We start from the raw sequence: 19,786 nt of genomic DNA, 5'->3' as shown, positions 1-19,786 counted from the left end.
AATGTAAGTTGATTGTAATTTACTCTTGTGTCTAAAGGTGCTAAAGAAAATAAATATCTATATCTATATATATCACGTGCAACCATAATATATAAAGTGATGCTACCATTTAACGAACTACCACTCTAAATATAACCAATTAGGCATCTTTATTTACATGTTCGCTAACTTATTCCAGTTAATGTGCTTATTAGTAATTAGGAGAATTTATTTATCAAAATTACACAGAATTCAGGTTTAACAACATGATTTATCAATTACTACAAGGTGGCATGCACATAGTAAATAAGCTACAGAAAAATCTTTTCTAAATATATATATATATATGCCACCTTGCCTTTCTTGTCCATTCCAGCCTTTTATTCATGAAACAGACATTTGCCAGTACATGAAATGTAGGATCCTTTCTCTTAAATGAGAAAGTCCAGTGGCGCTTGTTTAATTTAACTTTTCAAATGGCAATATAGCCATACATTCTCAAGCTCTTCACTCTCTTGGGCATGTGCAATCAAGCTGAAGTCAGCAGACTATTGACTTTACTCAGTTTGTCCTGATTCGGAGGTCTTTCACACAACAATACCAGAGCAAAAGGTTTGAAAAAATGGAACCTAAAAAGTCACTGAAACTGGAAGTTGATTAAGAGACAGGCAATTGTTTTACCACTAGTAGTGCTACATTTGATATTGGCTAAACTGACCTGAGAAGGTATTTACCTTAGTGGAGGAGGAGTAGCTATTTCTCCTTCCTTTTATTTGCAGACTTCTTTAGTTTCATGTAAAAGTTATTTACATGTATTTTCATTAACATAAGCATGTGCACCAAGCACAATTTAGCTTCTGTGTACTTTATGCTATTTACAGAGAAGCTCTAGCATTCTGCCCCTTTGCTGGAGGCCATTACTTTGAAATCTTGACAATTCACTATTTCCTGATATGCCCCTCTAACGTAGTTCTTTGGCTTAGGAGTAACACCAGTTTAGAGTCAGTAAACCACATTCAAAGTGAAAGGTAATGTAAAAATGGATCACATGTGGTGTCTCTACATGGGATGTTTACTGAAGAGCAGACTAATTAGATAGCTCAGTGTCTATATGTGGGGCCCTATTAGGAAGGACACTAATAAACTCAAGTACATAAGTAAATACAAGTACTATCCTGCTGCTGAGTTTTTTCCTCAACAGCACCACATGTGTAGATGCTGATATGGCTGTTTGTGGCATGATGGTGCTTCAATGCAGGAGCTGCCTGCCAGCTGTCATGCCCCAGCCAGCCCTTCCACAGCACGTGAGCCAGGTTGGAGAAGCCCCAGGTTGGCAGGCTGACCCTCTGGACCCACTCCAGGACTGCTCCAGCCTGGCTCAACAAGCTCCCAAGTACATATTCAAACGTCTTGCCTGAGGCAATAAATTCTGGCACAATATTCACCAAAGTCTATTGCTGTGTGCTAATAGCATGTGTAGATGCTCCCAAGGTGAAAGTTGCATGTCACATTGGCTATCTTGTTTTCCATGGCAAATAGAAGGTGCAAGTAAGGTCGGCTTAAAGCTCCTGATGTCTTATCTTGGATTTGACCCAGAGATTCAATAATTGGGGGCAAGTTTTGCACAAAAATTGCTTTGTCTCACCACAAGTTAAGTAGAACCCTATCAATAATGATAAGCAAATTATCAGGCTTAGTGAATGTTACCACTCTGGTGAAATGGATAACTAGGGTGCACAGGGGCTTCAAAGTGGGATCTTCATCAATTAATTTAATGTTCTTATCAAGAGCAGGTTTCTTAGACTTTACAAAGGTCAGATGAAATGTATATGGCTTACATTTAAAAAGAATAAAATGGGAGTGCAGGAGTGTATTTGTCCCAAGGTACTAATAATGCCTGTAAAACTAAAATTGCCCTGAATCCATATTACATTCTTGAGTGCTAATGTTTGCAAGGGGACCATTATATTGGCAGATACATATGTTTAAAATGCATGCACTCATCCATCTTAGTAGACTAGGTTGCAGCACAGTGGTTAAGAGTAAAATAACATTTTTTGCCTGAACTGGTATGTTCTTCAGTCAACATGAGAAAGAAAAAGCAGAGCATAGCAATTACATATACAGATAAAAATGACCCCTTTGGGGATGAATTCAAACACCCTGATTTTCTCCAGTGCAGCAGCTCTTCCTCATTGCTCTGACATAAAGGGCTGAAAATGGTGGTCCTAAGAGGCAACAGTCTAAGTGAAATGGTCAATATTTTACTACTTTTCAATACTGAGAAAAGAAGAGCAGGAAATAATAACAGTTTTCTCCCTACTGCCTTTATTCTGTTTTTAAAGAAGCTTTAAGTTCAAGCATGGAGCAGGCAAAGGCAGAACCAGTGTAAAAGCTCCCCAGCATAGGTGACAGTTCAGGGGTGCACTGAGGGGAGTAGATATGAGAAAGCGCAAGAAGGAGCTCTACCCATGATTCCATCCTTGTAAACACATGGACTGTGTGGACATAAGATGCTGATTGCACAGTAGCTCGTTACTACTGTGCAGTAGCGTTGTGTGGCAGGGAAACGTGATACAACGCTACTGCGCAGTAGTAATGAGCTACTGCATAGTCAACATCACCTAAAAGCCATTTGGCAGCACTACTGCGCAGTAAGTAACTCCAGTTACTGCATAGTCATTAAGTACTTGTTTATACAAAGTACTAAATGACTGCGCAGTAATGACTGCTCAGTCAGCGTCTCCTGTAGATGTGACCATGTAGTATGCTGGAAGAAGAAAGATAACTGCAAAGCCTCCTGCCTCCTTTGTAACCTGTGCTGCTAATTGCCTCCTCCTAAATGATTAGTTTTGTCAGTTATTCTTCCAAACTGAACTGAATTGAAGTTTCAAGATCTTTTGTCCTCTTTCAGGGATTCTACTTCAGTGGTGGCAACACTATGGTCCTGGATAATCCTTTTCTAGTTCCATGCCTGCTAGCTGTTGCAGTTTATATCTGACAGGTGAGGAAACCACCTTAGGTCTGAGCCAGTTTCATATCTGTGTTGCTATTTACATTAAATAGATCATATATTCACAGTGACTATATTTTTATTCAGGCACTCGATAAAACAAGCCCAATCTCTGTGAGCTGTAGCCAATCATCATATAATTTAAAGAGCTCTATCCCTAATATAGCCTCAGTAGAATCATATCTGGGGTGACTTTTATATATCTAAAATTGGATTTCTTTTTAATTTTTACTAACATTTATAAGACGTTAGGAACTGGGAGCCCTGGTTTAATGCCTGGAATTAGACCTACTGTAGCTGGCATTACACAGCACTATGCTCTCATTGACACACCATGGCAGAAATCTGCTGATGCACTCACAAACCCTCTGCTACTGCAACAAGGGCTGCAACCGGCCATGTGAAAAAAACTTCAGAGACCTAACAGAAAGCTAAATAAAGCCCTGCATATGATGCAGCATAGAATGCAGCATTCTAGAAGGAGCCCCGCAAAACCAACATTTCTTCCTTGCTTATTCGAGTCTCCAACCCCTTCCCTTCCTGCCCACCTATTGATGGAGGGGTTAGAAATCACATTGCTGAATTAAGTGGATCAGCTGTGCTGTGATGTGCTGCAGTATATCTTATCTGCTTCATTTTGTGAAACACTGGATGGTGCAGGACAAGGGATGATATGGTCTCCCCATTTTCCCCACTAGCCAGGCCCATCCCCAGCAATCCCCAGGGATGGGTCTGACTGAGTGGAGAAAGCAGGGCTTTTATCTAACCAGCCAGACCCAAGACACAAATGTGCCTGAATACAGATGATATTTTCAACAGGGTACCTCAACATCCCTGCTTATGGAGAAGCACCCAGAGATTTCCTGGGTTGCCTCTTTGTAAGAAGGGAAAGGAGGGAAGCGCTCTAGAGGCTTAAGAGCCCTTCATACCTCAAGACCATCTGCCCAGAGTGCTGGAAGGGTTCAGGCAGCTCAGGTTGCTTGTACTCTTCTGCCACAGAGCTAATAGCCACCGCAATAAAGGGGTAGAGTCTATTACTGCCTTCTGTTACACCACTGATTTTCCTTTCATGTGTCACAACAAAGGGTATCAATGTCATAACTTTTTTATGGCAACACAAATGAGACATCAGATGACATCTGTTTCCACCCACAGATACCACTGGCTGTTTTGTCCCCAGAGCCAGGAGCATCACTACAGCTTCAGAGTTGCCAAATGCAAGGTGAAGTATATTTGAAGGAATCCTTTGAATTATTCATACCTATTACTGAATGTAAATTAATAGATGTGGAAAGGCTTAGGCATCACTGTAAACAGTTCAACAAAATTCTGCCTAAGCCTAACAGAAAGAACATCAGTCTAGCATAGTTAAGACATGCCAGCTGCTAAAACCAACTGCATGCAAGAGTGATTTGGCTAGGGTGACCCATTTACTGCTGGGTCAACTGGATCAATGTGGAAAATATTATACTGGCATTACTGGCATTATCTAAATCAGCATTTCTCAACCTCTTTAAATTAAAGGCATGCCTCATTGAACTCAAGGCACCCTTCAGAAAATAACAGATCTTAGTTTTCACTCATGAAAAAAAATAGAACAGGTCTCCTGCTGAAAAAACTCAGAAAGAACACATGTCTGAATATTTTGGCACTATGGATTCCTGTTTGAAAATCTCTTATTTTGTCTTGTGAATCATGTGTAGATGTTTCCACACCTAACAGTGCCAATATAGTATGGCACCCAGCAGAATCCTTAAAGGGGTCTCATGGTATCCCAGTGGGCTGCAACATCCTGGTTGAGAATCACTGATTTAACAGTGCACTTTCTTCTAGAATACTGTAGTCTGACCAGCCACCTGATCTTAAAAAAATATAGCAGAACTATGTTGTAAGAACAAAGAGGCATCCAATGAAATTGAAGAACAAAATTTTAAACTCTGAAAAGGGAATATTAAATTTGTCTGGGAATCCAAAGCCAGGGATTATAAGGAGATATAATGAAAAAAGATCATACGAATATTTAGAACATCTACAGTTACATTAGATGGGATAAAAAAACCACAGGGGATACAGTCCCCTCATTCTCCTAGGGATGGGTCAGCCACTCATGGATGGGTTTCAGAAGAAATTTCCACAAGGGGTAGAATATGTCAGAGCTGTCCTTTGAAATATTTGGTATTGGCCACTATCAGAGATTGGACCTGGGACTATATGGATCTATAAAATGGCAAATCCTATGTTCCTGAGAACTATGGAATATGTTTTTAGGAGGGGCATAAATTATAATGTGACCTTCAGAGCCATTTACTTTACAGCTCAAGAGAGAACTTGAGTTCATGTTGCTAACTGTGAAAGGTTAGCGTAATACCAGCCTCAGCAGTGATCAAGCAACACTATATGAAAACAGTCATGTTATGTGAAGGAAAAAATGTAGTAAATTGAGCATAGGATATCATCAAAATATAAGCTGGGGATCTGAAAGTTACCCAAATTACAGTACAGCTTTATTATGAATCTAAGATGGAGAAATAGGCAGATGAAGGCATGTCCAGTTACAACTTTAAAATGTGAGGTGATGGTCTGGTTTTGGCACCTCAAGAATTTTTCCAGTGGAGCCAAGGAATATTCATAGGAATAAATATCACCCTTGCATCAGAAGGAAAAGTTCACTCCATAAACGTCAGAGGAGTGCTGTGAAGACAGCCAAGAAATTCCAAGGCCATTTAAAGTGGCCAGAGATCAGATGACATGCAGTTCAGCACTTTGGTATGAACAGCTGAGAAGAGCATAGAAGTGGGTAGGTGGGTAATCCTAACTGTTCTACACCCAGGAAAAATATAACATTTCAGATGGCTAGATCTTTTACATATTTCTTCATTTGAACAACTGAGCCATAACTTTCCTATTTCCAAATATAAGCTATAACCAGTACTAGTATTCAAAAGGGATATCAGTATTTCCTGAACGCTGTATTTCTCTCATTATGGGGAAGCAGAGCACAGTCCATGAACCAATTTTGCACTGAAGTAAGCGGTAATAAAAATGCAGCTGATTTTAGCAATGTTAATTCCACAATCTCTATGCATTTAAGTTAGAAATAGTCAGGGACCTGAAGTAGTTATATAATGCCAGAGATGACAAATAACTTTTCAATAAATAAAAGCTTAAAAGTTAAGATAGCATTTGGGCATCTCCAATTTGGTAAAAAAAACCTTAGCAGAGAACAGGGAAAAGCTAAGTGAGCACAAGTCTGGTTCCCATTAGATTGCTGTTTAGAAGAACATGAGCAAAACTAAGTGATGCTGGTGCCAGTGGCCAGTGGTGAAGAAAGTGATCGTGGGCATTTGCCTAGGGGTAGGGACAAAGCCATTTAGATGAGTCAGGTGCACCAAGCACACTCCCAGCTAGATACCCACAGTCACCCAGGAAACACCCCTCTGGCATTTACACCTATACACATCCCTGCAGGCAGCTATGCACTGGCAGCGCAAAAAGCATTCAAAAGCCTTCACACTAACCTACACATTACTCACTGGTATCCACATCCATGCAAACAACCATCCCCTGGCACCAAATAAGGCACCAAGATACCTTCCCCAGAGGCCACCCACTGGCATTCACTCACCTAAACATCACTCATTTGCAACCACCCCCATTAGGTAAATAATTTTTTCCATTCTCACTGCAAGACAGGTTTGTAGAATGCAAAATCTACTTCCTTCTCTCGGCTTCCTTCCCTGATCCCCAAAGAGCAAGAACAAATGGAATGGGCCAGCCATGATCTGCTCCCTAGAAAGGATGCCAACAAGCTGAACGCTAAAGAGAGGGTAGAAGACCATAAGGTTCTCCACATAAAGGTGAAGAAGAACCCAATAGAGATTAGTGAAGGCTCCCAGATAAAAATAAGTCTCTCCCTCCTCACTAAAGCCAAAAGAAAGAAATAGCATTTTTTCCCAGCTCTTTCTACACATACAAATGTTGAGTAGGGGAAAATGAAGCTGGGCTTCAGTAATTCTCAAGAGAGCTAGACTCAGGAGTGTCTGCTTGAAGCAGAATAATGATGCACTATTGTTTCCTGAATGTTGCCTGGCTTGTCTAAGCGCTGCTGCTGCTGACAGCTGGAGACAAACTTGGAAGCTGAATATTTGGCCAACAAAATGTTAGCTACAAGCACTCCAGCTCCTTGTATGTTTTCATCTGCCCCTACTATACACTTTTTTCCTGCCTTGACACTGTTGAATTGCAGTTCTTCACTCTTTATTTTGTAACCAAATCGTACTTTCTATGTACAACACAAAGGCATAACTGTAACCAGTACTGTATCCTAGGCAGAGCTGCACCTCTTCACCCATACACCTTGCACCTTCCCTGCTCTAGTGCCAACTCTGGCTCTGGCAATGGAAAGGACAAAGCAGCTCCAGCAGCTCAGGAGCAGCAGCCAGTGGTTTGCTGCTGCTGTGGGAGACATCACCTCCCCACCTCTTTTATTTCCTGTTGTCATGTGCTCTTAGTAGCCAAAAATCACTGGTTTTCAGTGACAAAAAATGGGCTCGCATGGCATGGGCACTAAAGCACACAGTTGTCAGCACGGAGTTTGCAAGTTTAAAGACCATAGCAGAGGTATTCATGGAGCAGCCTGTCAGAGTCTAACAAATCTTCCAGTTCTGCTAAATATCCTGTTGCAAGGACACACAAAAGGAAAGTGACAAAAAGAGAGGCTGACATTTCTCCCAGCTGAAGCAAACTTCCAGCTACTGGTGATACTGCTCTGTCCTCTCTGCTGCTGGAGCTGGAGCTGGAGCTGGAGCTGGGGAGGGGAGGGTGAAGAATGTAATGGGAAGCTAGGAAGGAGGAGGGGGTGGGGAATGAGAGGAGGAGGCGCCCCCTTAGCTTCATTCCAGCACCCCCTAGCAGAGCCCAGGGCACGGGCCCCACTCACTCACCCGTATACTACTGGTAAAACATAATACTGAAACCACCTATCCCATCTAAGGGTTAACTTAATTTGGAGAAAAGTTGTTTTTTTCTCCCAAAAACTTCCTATGTCATGACCATAACATTTCCATGCAAAACATAAATGGTAAAAATTGGATAAAATGTATCTTTTGGAATTTATAACTTTTTAAAAGAAACTACCAGAATCTCCCAACCCTAGTTATAAGAACAGGAATAAAGATCTAAAGCTAATTTGAACATAGCCAGTGTATACCAGAGCCAGACAGTGAGATCTGAATGTCCTAGTGATGACCTGCTAAGCTTTTCTAACCTTTGAGACCTGAACCAAAAGTTCAGCCATGACGGAATGGACCATTAACGATGAGGAAGCAGTTCCACTCACTGGCATGTGGATTCAAACTTCAAACAGAAGCTTCCAAAAGCCAATATATTTTGTTTCTGCTTACTTGTCTCCAGCCTTTCTTCATCTTGTTAGCAATAGGAATTATGTGATAGAAATAGCTTTGAGCAGCCAATGTTCCCTGCAAAGGTAGCAGCTGAGCAGAAGTTGTGTGCTGTGTTTAATGACTGCCTTGCAGTACATTATGTACATTTCAAATGTATCTGAAGTAAATGGTTTCAGTTAAAAGTCCTAATATTCTCTTGTTCAAAGTAATCTACCTGTTTATCTCCAGGACATGCACTCCATATTTGCTTTCAATTCTGTACTTTCCAGGTTCACTTGCAGGAGTAATCAATGCCTCATTTTTATACCTAAAGTTCAGAAGAAAAATAAGTTGCAGTTACTAAAAACTGTCATACAAATTAGTGTACTGTAATTTATTGATAACAGTGTTCTGTCTTTGTATAGTATACATGGATAGATATAAAGGCATACATACAAATTTGTCTGTACTTGGTCATTCAGGAAAGAAAGGGGAAATCCTACTACTTGCCCAAGACTCCTCCCCTGAGCAGATGAGTGAAAATTACACAGAAACAAGATGGAGTGTACTGAATCTCCCAGCATACCAGCTGGTAGAAATGAACATGAACAAAAGGCAATACAATAAGCTTCATCCTCATCAAGTCTCCAATAAATTGCTTCATCTTAAAGGAAATAAAAGACCAACATAGGAGCTGGGGCTGTCCAAGACACAGTTATTTTCCAGAGCTGCTCCTAGGATACAATACATGGTTTTCTCAGAAATGAGCTTTACAATTCAGACCACACCACAGAAATCTCGCTGCTATCTGAGGATTTATGCTACATTTAAAAATAACATATGAAGTTACAGGGGTGTAGATTGTAGCTGTGTTCGTCTAAGGACCTAGGCAGACAGGGGTCATTGGGTGGATCTGATATCTTTTGTTAGACCAACTTAAATAACTGGGGGGTGGAAAATAAGGCAAGGTTTTAGGTTTAAAAACCCTTCCTCAGGCTAAGGAAGTGTCAGCAGTTGGTGTGTGCTTTTCCTGGGTGGAATGACAAGTAAAGAAGCCAGAGGCTGGGCTGGCATGCATACAAGACCAGCAGTCACTGAAGATGTAGATTGAGGAGTCAGTGGGTGAGAGACAGGTGGGGTAGGGGGAGAGAAGGGGGTGAATGGTGGAGAGATACCTGGGGAGTCAGATGTCAGGCAGGTTATAATGTGTCATAAATCCAGTGTCTATATTTAGTCCATGATTTTTAGTATCCAGGAAGTTGATGAAGTGAAGTTCATAGGCTCATCTCTGGGAAGTGCTTTGAAAGTTTCCTTTGAGGATCAGGACTCAGAGACTGGAGAGAGAGTGATTTTCTTGTGAGAAATGTGCCCCCACAGGTAGTTGGGTATTCTTGTCTTTGATGGCTTTCCAGTGTGGCAGTTGTTGTCTGGTCTCTCCTACGTATTTTCCATCAGGGCATTTGGTGCATGGGATGAGATATATTACATTTCTGGAGGTACAGCTGTAAGATGCAGGAATGCTGATGGCTCTGTTGTGGGGTGTAGTAATTGTGGGGGTGGTGGAGATGTGTTGGCAGGTTTTGCATTTCTTGTCCTGGCATGGTCTGGATCCATTCAGTGTGTTCTAGGCCTGAGGAAGTTTGCTTCTGGTGATGAAGTTAGTGAGGTGTGGTGCTTGTTTGAAGGCTGGGATGGGTGGTTCTGGGAAGATCTCTTTAACACTAGGGTCTCTTTCTAGTATGGGATGCAATTGTTTGAGGATTTTCCATATGGGTTCAAAGGCGGGGTGATATGTTGTAACCAGCAGTGTGCGATTTGTTGGGGGTTTTCTTCTGTACTGCAGCAATTCTTCCCATGGTATCCGGGTGGCTCTTTCAAACTTGCGATCGATCTCACTGGAGGAGTGTCCTTGTTGGGTGAAGGCTTTTTTAAGATTGGTGAGATGGCAATCCCAGGTATTCTCCTCAGTGCAAATTCAGTGGTATCTGAGGGCTTGGCTGTATATCACAGCTTTTTGGGGTGTTTAGGGTATTTTGGGGGGTGTTTAAATGTGTGTGTTTTGTCAGCCTGATGAAGGGTTTTTCAACCTGAAATCTTGTTTAAACGTTTGCATCCGGACCACAATGAAATACCCTTATACTGGGAAGGGAGAGACAGGAAGAAGCATGAAGGTCTGGAATAGGTCTTGTATACCAATCCTAATGTCTGCTCCCGTTTTGTCATTGCTATAGAAGTTCTCAGCTTCTTTCTCAAATAACATCATTCTCTCTTTCTGTTAGACTGCAAAATGAAGCTGGAAGCAAAGCTCTGGTCCCACATTTCCACTTCAAATAAAGTTAAGGGATAATATTTTACAAGTAAGGTAGAGATTTTTTTAATCTGCTACATTTCCTACTTTAAATACAAGCATTTGAGGTGTGCCAATGGTTGTGTAATCAAGGATAATCTCACAGCCTTCTAGGGCAGAAGAGAGACTTCAGATATCATCTTTTGATGACAAGAAGCATTTGCCTAATGCACCCAAATGCACATTTCAAATTGTAGTGTTGAATAAAAGGATCCTGAGATTTTCATAAAGATTTGCCTTTTACCAGGATTTCTGTCTCATTCAAAGACGTGTAAGAATATGCGTCAGGCTACAATGCTTTGATGATACTTCACAGATTAAATTATCTATCAGTTATACCACTGGAATCCTTTTATTTTCAGTGTGGTTGTAAGTCATTCAATTGATAGAGGAATTTACTCCCAGAACATCAGGTTTGGTTAATCTCACTCACTCTCCACTATTTAGCTACTATGTACTGCTGTCTGGAATAAAACATCAAAACACTTACCATTAACAAAACTCAATCTATGTTATCACTTATTTATCAGTTAAATCAAAGTGTATTACTGAGTCCTTTTGTAGTTTGCATTTTGAAATATTAATGTACTTATTATGCTACGTGTGTCTGTTACACAAATTTTGTACTTCTGTTCCTCTCACTGCAGCAGCAACAGTTACTATCTAGCATGTCTATGAGGATTATGAGAGTTTTGAAGTGTATGTGACACATAAAAGTTATGTCATAACTAGCTTACCACCACTTTTAGAGGACTAGAAAGGTCCAGATACTTACCATTGTACAACAGGAGTAGGAAATCCTTGTACAGTGAAACAAAGACTCACAGACATCTTTTCCCAAACTGTATGAGACCGCAGGCGCACCAAAATTTCAGGAGCTCGACTTATACTTTCTTCAACAGCATACCTTTCCAGGGCCATCTTTTCTTCCAGCTGTTACACAGGTCAGAAGTAAAAAGTGATGAGAAGGAGCCCAATAAAACTTGAGAGTCATCTGGAGTCAGACTCTGTGAACAAAAACTAAGGGCCTTGTTACACATTAATTTTAAACAGCTTCTGGAGTTCATAACACTTGAATTGTCCACACATTAACACATGAAACTGGTTTTAGGCACTCTTTACGTGGCTTAAAGTTGTGCTACTCCAGGGCAAGTTTATCTCTCATCTGTGTTACCAAGCTTGTGTTCCAACAATGTATGTCCACTCCCCAGAGATAAGCCACCCAAGTTGCAGCCCTTCAGCATCCCAGGATGCAGTACCCTTCCAACATTCCCTCTAAGCTGTGTGTGTCCGTGGCCATGCACAATAAAAAATCATGTCATGCAATAACTTTTTAATGCCGTGCATACATTGGCATACCGACGAGAAGGGGTGGTAAGGGGCCATAGCCCTCAGGTGCTGTAGTAGCTCCCCCAAAAGTGCCTTCTCTCATTGCTCCCACCTTCCACCCACCCCAGAAAGCATAACCAGTACCCCTTGCACCCCAGTCCCACGTTCCAATTTGTTCTTTAACTTACTTCCTGTTTCTTTTATTTTTTTCTTTTCTTTTATCCTTCAGTGACTTACTTCCCTCATCTCACCACCCTTCCTCCAAACCAGTGCCTTTCCAACTCCCATTTTACTACCTACCTCCATCCTATTAACTCTCTGCCTCCCAGTCAATGTTCCTGCCCCGTCCCCCTCTCCTGCACCACTTATTTCTCACATGCCCCCACCTAGAAAAGGAATAGAAGCCTGTAATGGAAAGTCACTGTTGTAGCTCTTAGGTAGGCCTCTGCTTGCTACGCCTCTAGCAGCAAGTCACAGCTGTGCAGGTGGGGAACAGTCAGAGAAGGTTTTTAGCCTTAAGGTGTGACTGCTCCAAACTAAAGCTAGTACTATCATCGATCAACATTTGAGTATATCGAAGTGTAACAAGCAACAAGGCCCTAGGAAACACTAGCTACTGTTGCGTTAGAAGTATGGTTCCAAAGCACAGATTAATTTACAGCTTTGTTTTGAAAGGAAATAAAAATGTTGTGTTACAATACCATTCTTTGTATAGTAACTCTATCCAGCTGTTCTCTAGCAAGGTGCCTGGCAGAATGAATCTCATCTTGCAAATAAGATAACTCAGTGGCAAACCGGGTTCGTTTCTCCTCACTTGTATGAGACTTCTGCTCAAGAGCTCTATGTGATAGGAAAGAAATGTCATAATTTTAACCTAGCATCAAAGCATTAATGTCGTCACTAGTAGACAGATAAGAGCAGCTGAAGCCCCATTAGCTACATTATAGAGTTCCTGGTTATGTAAACTATTACCTTGCTTACAGTTATCACAACAAACATCTTATGACCTGCAAATAAATGAGTATTCTGGTTCCTTTCTCTTCACTGCGAATTTAGAGGACGATGTTATGCTAATATTAACTGGTATAAATTGACTTTCCTATAAATTCAGTGGAAGTATCTTGATATACTTCAGCTGAGAAAGTGGCCCAAAGATTCTGCAAATAGAACTGAATTATGAGAACATACCAGACAGAAATCAAACATTAAGGCTGCTTGCAGACATGGGGGGAAATGGCACTTTACTTTAAACTTGGCACACTCCTGTGCTGAGCCCAGGGCATGCCAAAAAGAGGCACTGTGTTATTTGGACCTGGCTTTCCCAGCATCTTTATAGATTGGGCACTTTAGTGGGGCTTTTTTGGCACTTTTCTCTAATAGCTGATTGAATCAGCTGTTAGAGAAAAGTGCCAAAAAGCCCTGCTGAAGTACCCAATCTATACAGATGCTGCAGAGCCTGATAAAAGTAACATGATGCTGCTTTGAATAAAGCATTTTTTTCCCATGCCTGTCAATGCCCAAAATTTCTAATGCGTAATTAGTCTCTTTCCTTGCTTTTTTTTCACCTTTGGCTTTGTGTATTATAGGTTTTCCTTTTCTTTCCTTGCCTGCTTAATTGTTTTTCTTCATTATCTATATTCTATACTTTGTAGATGTTAAGAAAAATCCATATGTTATTCTAACAATTAGGGGTAAAATCTTGAATCCCTGTCCCTATTCAAATATCAAGTGGAACAAATGGAGTTGAGTCCTTCAAAACCTGAAATGATCCAGCTGTGGAACTGGGACAGCACCCATCACAGATAAAGTTTACCAAACCCCTACATGTGATAATGCTGCTTTCAGATAGAAAGCTGAAAGTAAACACCAGCAGAGCTAAATAAACCTGAAAAAATTATGCTTTTGTGGATGACAGTGAGCAGACATAGGGAACCATGTGTAGGCAATGGTTCTCTCTGGGTGTGAGTGCACATAGTTATTTAATGTGGATTAACCCAATTTAAGCCTCATTAGGGGTGCATGGCTACATGTAAGCACCCTTAATACAGTTTTAAAATGGTGATTTTAGGCTATGTGAGCCTAAATTTGATACCTGCCCAAACCAAGTATCAAATTTAAATGGGATTAGTTAATGCAGATTAACAAATGTGTGGAAATGCTACTCTGCATTAGCACAGGGAACTTCATCCTGGGTCTGCCCAGCCACTAGGGTGCTGGCCAGAGCCCAGCAACAGGTCTCCTGCTTGGGTGCCTCTCCTTCCTCAGGGCTGGGCTGCTATATAATGCCACTTGTAAGCAGGTTTTTTATTATTAGTGGGCGGGAAGGGTGGTGGAGAGGCACTGTTTGTTGTGAGGGGGAGGGATGGGGTGGGTGTTGTAAGCATAATGTTTTTTTTTGTTTCAACCATGTGTGTGTCCTGAGAGTGGTGCTGGGGGTGGGCAGGGGATAAGGAGTGTATAAGAAGTGGCACAGGTAGGCTGGAGAAGGGAGTGCAGGAGGAGGGGGTCAGGCAGGGCCTCCAGCAGCTGGTGGCCTGGCCCCTACTGGCGGGTGTGTGACTCTCCTGTGGCCTGGGTGGGGGGTGCTTGCTGGGGCCAGCAGGGCCAGCACTAGGGCCAGTGGGCACTGGTCATTACTGGCAGGGGCTGGTCTGGAAGAGCAGGGTGATGGGCATCACTGACAGGGGCAGAAGTAGCCCTGGCACAGGGAGGCAGGGTGAGCAAAGGAGGGAGCTGCTGAATGCTGCCCCATGCTAGGCACAAAACTCCTAGGCTGGGAAGGGGCTGGCCAGGGATAAGAGGGTGGTGGGTGCTTTCAAGATGGCTGCCAAATGCTGGCAGCTAGCTCTGGCTTCAGCATAGCTGCCAAGTGGTGACAGCTATGTGTCTAGAGGCTGGAGCTCCCCCTGGTGGCCAGAGTGGCACATGGAAGGGCTGAAGCAACCTGGGACTAAAATTAATCCAAAGTCCTAACACGTGTAGATACTTGCCAAAACCTGCTTAAACCACCTTAGTTCAATATGCATTAAATGTAAGCCCACTTAAATTCCTGTGTAGACACGCCCTGTCTGTTTCCACTGGAACGATTTAAGGAAAACTCCTTTAGATAATCTACACAAACCTTCTAACAGAATATGTCCCATTTTGTGTTTCAAACCATATAACAGGTGGACCATTAGGTAGTCAGTCCAATGTCAACTGAAGCCATTGAACAGTGGTGTTTTTTCAGTTGACATTAGATCAGGCCCTAATTTATGTGATATTTTAAAGCTATTTTACCATTTTTACATGTTCTGTATCTATATAAATAAAAAGGATTGTGGCATTATAAAGAAGTTCCTGTGAGTTTAGCTACAAAAGAAAAGAAGAATATGTTCTTATCTCTGGAAATTTTATGGCATATAACATCTATGTCTCTGGTATAGATACGGTACAGTATGTCAGGGTACATTGCAGATACTCAAATTAACAAAACAGGAATATAGTTGTCAGCATATTTATTAAAGGAGTTCATTTCAGTGCTGTAACTGAGATGAGACAGTAAGCCCCCTTGATAGATGGAATGTTATGGAGAGAATTTAGTACAGTTAAGTTGGCCCAAAGACATAATTTTAGTATTCAGTCGAAATATAATGTACTTGATCTAAAAAACTATTAAATTCAAGTATACTCCAATTTATTCTGGTTATATGTTTGTCCTTTTTTCTACACAATCAACCTAGAGAAAAACTTAGACATGAAGATATATGGAATATGAGATTTAAAAGATACTCAACACATTGGTATTCCAGTCATGGCAGATTAATGTTGAACATAGTATCACGGATGGCTTTTGGATAGCTCTGCTACTGGCTCTTTCCATCTTTACAGTTTCCTCAGTAGTTTTCTTCCAAGATCAGCTAATTTGTACCAACAGCCCTTACAAAAATGCCCTTCTGCTTTCTAATTACATTAGCACATTTAGCGATGCATACAACAATAAACTCTTGAAGTAAATACTTTATTCCACTGAAGTCAATGGAAATGTTACCATCAAATTCACTGTAGTTAGGATTTCTCCCTGAAGATTATACTGACAAAAGGGTTTATTGCACAGGACTGGAGTCATTAAAAGTATCTGAAGGGATTAGTAAAAATGTTACCTCTTTCTGGTTTCTTGTCTCTCTTCTTCATCTGCAGTACGTGCCCTCCTGGCACAGAGTACACATGTAGTTTTTCCTGTACCAGCAGATGACTGAAAATAAGATGCTTGTCTAGAAGCCGCCCTTTAAATACAAAAGAAATTGCTATCAACTGGTTCTACCAATAAAAAATGGAATTATAAAAACCAAAGAAATTACTTTCAATGAGGTGAATGACACAACTAAGAAATGCTCTGTGAGAAATATTTAGGTTTAACTTGAAATCTCACATACTGTCTCCTTAAGAGTCTAATGGTACTATCATCTCAGTGGAGACTGTTTTCCTTTTTTTAATTTTCAATGTATTTATCAATTGTACCTATATATGCCATATCTCTATGTATATAGCACAATGTAATAATTAAGAAACAACCAGCAAACATTTAGGGCCACCGATACAGAATACATGAGAGACCACACTGTAACCCCCCAGGTCCTTTTTCTGCAGAAAAGGACCTGGGGGGCCATAGTGGAAAAAAATATGGATATGAGTCAGCAGTGTGCCCTTGTTGCCAAGAAGGCTAACAGCATACTGGACTGCATTAGTAAGAGTGTTGCTGGCAGACTGAGGAAAGTAACTATTCTTCTCTATTCTGCACTGGTGAGGACACAACTGGAGTACTGTGTCTTGGGTCTCCCACTATAGAAAGGACATGGACAAATTGGAGAGAGTCCAGTGAAGAGTAACAAAAATGGTGAAGGGGATGGGGCACATGGCTTATAAGGAAAGGCTGAGGGAACTGGGCTTATTTAGTCTGCAAGAGAGAAGACTGAGATAGGATTTGATAGCAGCCTTTAACTACCTGAGGAGTGGTTCAAAAGAGCATGGAGCTAGACTGTTCTCAGTGGTGGCAGATGACAGAACAAGAAGCAATCATCTCAAGTTGCAGCACGGGAGGTTTAGGTTGGATATTAGGGAAATCCTTCTCACTAGGAAGGTGGTGAAGCACTGGAACAAGTTACCTGGAGACGTGGTGGAAACTCCATCCAGCTTGACAAAGCCCTGGCTGGAATGATCTAATTGGAGGTGGTCCTTCTTTCAGAGGCTTGGACTAGATGACCTCTTGAGGTCCCTTCCAACCCTACTTTTCTACGATTCTATGATAAAGATCTCCAAAAGTATCTTCCCACCTCCAAATGTCACCCTTATAATCTTTCACTTGACCTCTTCAGTAAACTGTTGTCTTCCCCACAAAAAGGGGTGGACCAAAAGGTAGGTCGGGTGGCATATCCTGAAGGCCATCAAATAAAGTTCTGATAGCCAAAGAGAAATAAACTTAATGCAAAATCCTTGGCTCTGGAATATGAGCACTCCTCCATTACCCCATTCCCATTTATACAAGGAGGGAACAAACAACTAAAGTATCTTATTGTATAAACAGATGAAAAGTTATATCATAGTAAAAGGGCGTGGGGAACTGTTGCAAATGAAGTTAATACTTTGTAACTGTTTTGTATTTCAGCTTTATGATACCTAAACCTAGAAGGGGGGTCCTCAGAAATTCAATCACTTGTCCAGTGGGTCCACACATTGCTCACACACTATGAGAAAGAAAAAGCACCCTCAGGAGAAAAAGCCCTACAACATGCCAAATGTAAAAAAACAGGGGAGAGAAGCACTGGCAATGCAAGGAAATTCCTGACATAAATATGTGCTCAGATTGCCCTGGAGAGACCTGTGTTCTCTGCTATAGAAGAAAAGAGGGAGGGGGAGGAATCCTCAGTAAGCTGATCTGGGGAAAAACTTTCTTCCTGACCCAAAATAAGATGAAAGGTTTGACTCTGAGTAGATGCCTGAGACCCTCCAACTACATACCCGGGCAGCTTCCAGATACTAGTAAGAGCACTAGTGTACCCCAGCCAAACTTCCACTTCTAAGTGGGGCCAAAATCCAATACTTCAGATAGGGAAATAATAATAATAATAATAATAATAAACCACAGAAGCCAAAAAAAGTATTCTTCCCTACCCATGTAGGTGACCAGCAGCCTAGCAGATATTGCCCATATGAAGATAAAGTTTCCTTTCAATCCCATAATGGAAACAGCAAATTCTTGAATTTATATATCACATGCTTTGGTTATTGCTCCATCCCTAGCCTCTTCTGTAAAACTGTCAAGTTCCATACTAAAGTAATTTCAGTAATTTACTTCCATTACTTTGTTCAAAGACCATTCCAAAACTTCAAGCCTCTGATCCTGAGAAACTATGTTCTAATTTCTTAAAAGAACAGGCCCTGTGTATCTAAGGGCCCATCATGATCTCTAAAATCAGCCATTAGCAACCACTTACTAGTATCATCAGCGGGGATCCTGGCTTTCTCTGTTAAATAGTCCCCAGTTTTGGGGTTAAAAAAGTAACCCAAAATCCACATTTTTCCATGATCAAAATGAAACACCAATATGTAGGTATTTATGTATTAGTGGCATTTCATTTTAATCATGGAAAAATATGGATTTTGGGTTACATTTTTTAACCCAAAAATTGGGGATATTTTTTATCAGAGAAACCAGGATCCCTGACCATCAGTGCACTAATTCCACTTAGCAAAAACACATGGTTGTTCTCAGTAGTTGCGCCTCAGTTTTGGAACTCACATCCCTACAGGTCTGCAAGAGCCTACGGCCTGAACATCTCCTAAAAATGCTTTAAGACCTTCCAATCTGAGCAGATCTTCAGCAAGCCAAGTTAGGCTGGCATACTTGTTAAGGAGATTTTGTTTCATGTTCTTAGTTTCATAGTTTCATGGTTGGTAGGGTCCAAAGGGACCTGAGCAGATCATCAAGTCCGACCCCCTGCCATGAGCAGGAAAGAATGCTGGGATCAAACAACCCTGGCTAGGTGAGTATCTAGCCTCCTTTTGAAGACTCCAAGGTAGGAGCAAGCACCACTTCCCATGGAAGATGGTTCCATATCCTAGCCGCCCTGACTGTGAAGTAGTGCTTCCTGATGTCCAGCCTGAACCTACTCTCAGTCAACTTATGGCCATTATTCCTAGTTTCTTTTGGTAGTGCTCAGGGAAACAGGAACTCTCCCACTGCCCACTGGTCACCTTTGGTAAATTTATAGATGATCACCAGATCCCCTCTCAGCCTTCTCTTGTGGAGGCTGAACAGGTTCAGGTCCCATAGCCTCTCTTCATAGGGCCTGCCCTGCTGCCCCCGATCATGCAAGTGGCCCTTGTTTGGATCCCCTTAATGCTGTCCACATCCCTCCTGAAGTGCGGCACCCAGAACTGGATGCTGTACTCCAACTGCAGCCTGACTAATGTCACATAGAGGGGGAGGATCACCTCCTTGGACCTGTTCGTGATGCATCTGTGGATGCATAACAAGATGCAGTTAGCCTTACTGACTACATCCTCATGTTGGCACCTTATGTTCATCTTGTAATCAATAATGACTCCAAGGTCCTTTGCTGCCTCTGTACTGATGAGAAGAGAGTTCCCTGGCCTGTAGGTATGCTACTGGTTCTTCCTCCCCAGGTGCAGTACCTTTCACTTGTCAGTATTGAAACCCATCCTATTCTCATCCGCCCACTCTTGTAACCTGTCCAG

The 19,786-nt window shown here is 41.6% G+C and overlaps 1 protein-coding gene across 1 annotated transcript in view; it reads right to left on the bottom strand.

Annotated features, from left to right (window-relative positions):
* The window catches only part of MYOM2 (myomesin 2), a 108,275-nt gene that overhangs the window by 80,069 nt on the left and 8,420 nt on the right, over positions 1-19,786 (bottom strand). The window contains exons 3-6 of the mRNA XM_090033372.1: positions 16,192-16,314; positions 12,751-12,889; positions 11,496-11,653; positions 8,609-8,701 (exon numbers count right to left, since the gene is read on the bottom strand). Coding sequence (XP_089889498.1) covers positions 8,609-8,701; positions 11,496-11,653; positions 12,751-12,889; positions 16,192-16,314 — 513 coding nt within the window. The remainder of the gene's footprint in view (positions 1-8,608; positions 8,702-11,495; positions 11,654-12,750; positions 12,890-16,191; positions 16,315-19,786) is intronic.

The sequence above is a fragment of the Crocodylus siamensis genome, chromosome 1 (assembly GCF_052110815.1).
Source record: "Crocodylus siamensis isolate JL-2025a chromosome 1, ASM5211081v1, whole genome shotgun sequence".
NCBI classification, from domain to species: domain Eukaryota; kingdom Metazoa; phylum Chordata; order Crocodylia; family Crocodylidae; genus Crocodylus; species Crocodylus siamensis.
Note: the sequence above shows the minus strand (reverse complement) of the source record. Positions and strands in the feature narration are given on the sequence as shown.